This window comes from Ciconia boyciana, chromosome 1, assembly GCF_034638445.1.
Source record: "Ciconia boyciana chromosome 1, ASM3463844v1, whole genome shotgun sequence".
Classification (NCBI taxonomy): Eukaryota; Metazoa; Chordata; class Aves; order Ciconiiformes; family Ciconiidae; genus Ciconia; species Ciconia boyciana.
Genome location: NC_132934.1, coordinates 161,861,393 through 161,863,481, shown reverse-complemented (window position 1 = coordinate 161,863,481; position 2,089 = coordinate 161,861,393). Strand labels below are relative to the sequence as shown.

The 2,089-nt window shown below is 45.8% G+C and overlaps 1 protein-coding gene across 1 annotated transcript; it reads right to left on the bottom strand.

Annotated features, from left to right (window-relative positions):
• Nucleotides 1-411: 411 nt before the first annotated feature.
• Nucleotides 412-1,442, bottom strand: LOC140648233 (2-oxoglutarate receptor 1-like). Its single transcript, XM_072853925.1, is given in 2 exon segments — nucleotides 412-1,049; nucleotides 1,052-1,442. Coding segments are annotated over 2 exon segments (1,029 nt in total).
• Nucleotides 1,443-2,089: the final 647 nt, after the last annotated feature.

The window sequence follows — 2,089 nt, the reverse complement described above, 5'->3', positions numbered from 1 at the left end:
TGACAATGTCTGCTGCATTTCGCTCAGGCTGTAATAAACTAAGCACTACATCAGTGACAACACTGAAATCAATGGAAGTTGTTCTCACGTCCAAACTAAGCTCTCTGTGTTTCTGTAATCAACCACAAAGCCCAGAGCGAGAGAACCCTGAGCTTCCCTGTGCTTTGGAAACAGTCCGGTTGGGTGGTTTTAAATTCCACCTTCAAGGTGGCTTACAATCTTTTCTTTTCACTCCCCGTTCTTTGGTTGCTAAGAGAAGTATATATAAACCTGCTCCCGAGACAGCTTTTTGACAAGTGCTCTACTGCAGGGAGAGGGGGAAGCCAGCTGCAATTCTTGCTACCATATCAACACACGTGCCTTTGCAGGAGCTTACAGCATGAAAGCCATCTCAGATTTGCTGGGATTCCTTCATAACTTTAATGCAGTTTCTGACTTGGTCATGTAATTGTTGCTCCCAGGCTGCTGGACGTATTTGCTCCACTTACATCTTGAAAGAGAGAGGGTGGCCTGCTGGAAGTTACCTCTGATCACGACATAAAATAGTAGGTTGCCACATGTTTTGAGTGCAGCCAGTGGCCCAGAGATGATATAGGTGGAGTGGCTTTGCTTCTCCATGTGGCAGCTGACTGGACACAACCGTAGCTCAAGCTGAGCCGCCCAAAAGATGTGGAAGGGGAGGAAGCACACATAGAAGACCACCAAGAGGACGATAGCGAGTCTGTGAGCCTTTTGTCTGTAGCAAGCCCGCATGTGGGGCACGGTAGCCACAGTATAAACAATGAGCCCATAGCACACAGTGACTGTCAGCAAGGGCAAGAAGAAAACCAGGTCGGTCAGCAGCCAGTTATACCACTTGCTTGTGCCCAGGTTTTCAGAGCTGGTAAGGTTGAGGCGTAAGGATCTGTTTTGTGCCTCTTTTGAGGAGATCAAGAAGTTGATGGGGCTGACAGCTGCCAGTGAGATCACCCAAACAGCTGTGCAAGTCACCGCTGTCCATCGCTTCCACTGGATGTGGAAGAACTTCATAGGGTGGACAATCACCACAGAGCGAAGGCGCTGAAGCAGGTGAGGAAGAGGATGCTGCTGTACAAGTTGAAGTGGAAGCCCAAGTGGATGAACTTGCGCATGAATTCACCAAAGATCCAGTGCTCCCCACTGGCGTAGTAGTGTATCCGGAAGGGAAGGCTGGTGAGGTAGAGCAGGTCTGTGAGCGCCAGGTTCAGCATGATGACGGTGCTGCTCTTCCAAGGCCTCATCTTGAAGCTGTAAACACAAATCGCAATGACATTTCCTGGGAAGCCCACCAGGAAGATGATGCTGTACATAATGGGGAGGTACAAAGTCTTCAGACCGACTTCCATGTCAGTGCAGTTGGGAAAATCACCTTCGGTGTCTTGCCAGGTGGTGGTGTTGACTAAGTCGTCATTTGTTGTGTTCATTTTTTTTCCTTAGTGCTTAAGGAAAAGAGAAATGCTTAGTGTTCACTGACAGATAAGACCTTCTCATAGCCCGTTAAAAACAACTAATAACTAGGTCTTTCCTTTCAACTTGCCATCAGTACCACTATTAAAGTGCCATTATTGAATAAGGAAAGGTCTTGCTGCTTTGATGAGAACTGATGCTGCTCTAGAGGCTTTTTATCATATCTATATAGAGATAGATACAATTTTATTTTAAAATACGTATTTTCAGGGAAGGGTCTGCACAGGCACAATTAAGCTGTAATATAAGGGACTCCCAGCCCCACAGTGTGTGATGTGTGTCCCCTGGTATATAAAATTCACCTTCTTCTCGCATCAGGGGTCAAGTGGAGCAGAAGGGCAGACTAGTTGTGTTGCGCTACTGACCAAAAGTATAGTGAGGAATGTCCAGAACCTAACTGGTCCATAAATGCTATTTGCATCCTTGTTAGTTAAGTGGAAAACAGATGTTGAACTGTTTTCACATTCTTTTTGATGCTGGAGTTGGTTAACATTTTTCTCCCTGCTCCTTGGAAACAACTGATACAGGAATATTTCTTTCTTTTAGTCCATTAACAAGACTGATGTTGCAATAGGTTATTTTTAGGCTTGACATTAGCTGTCAA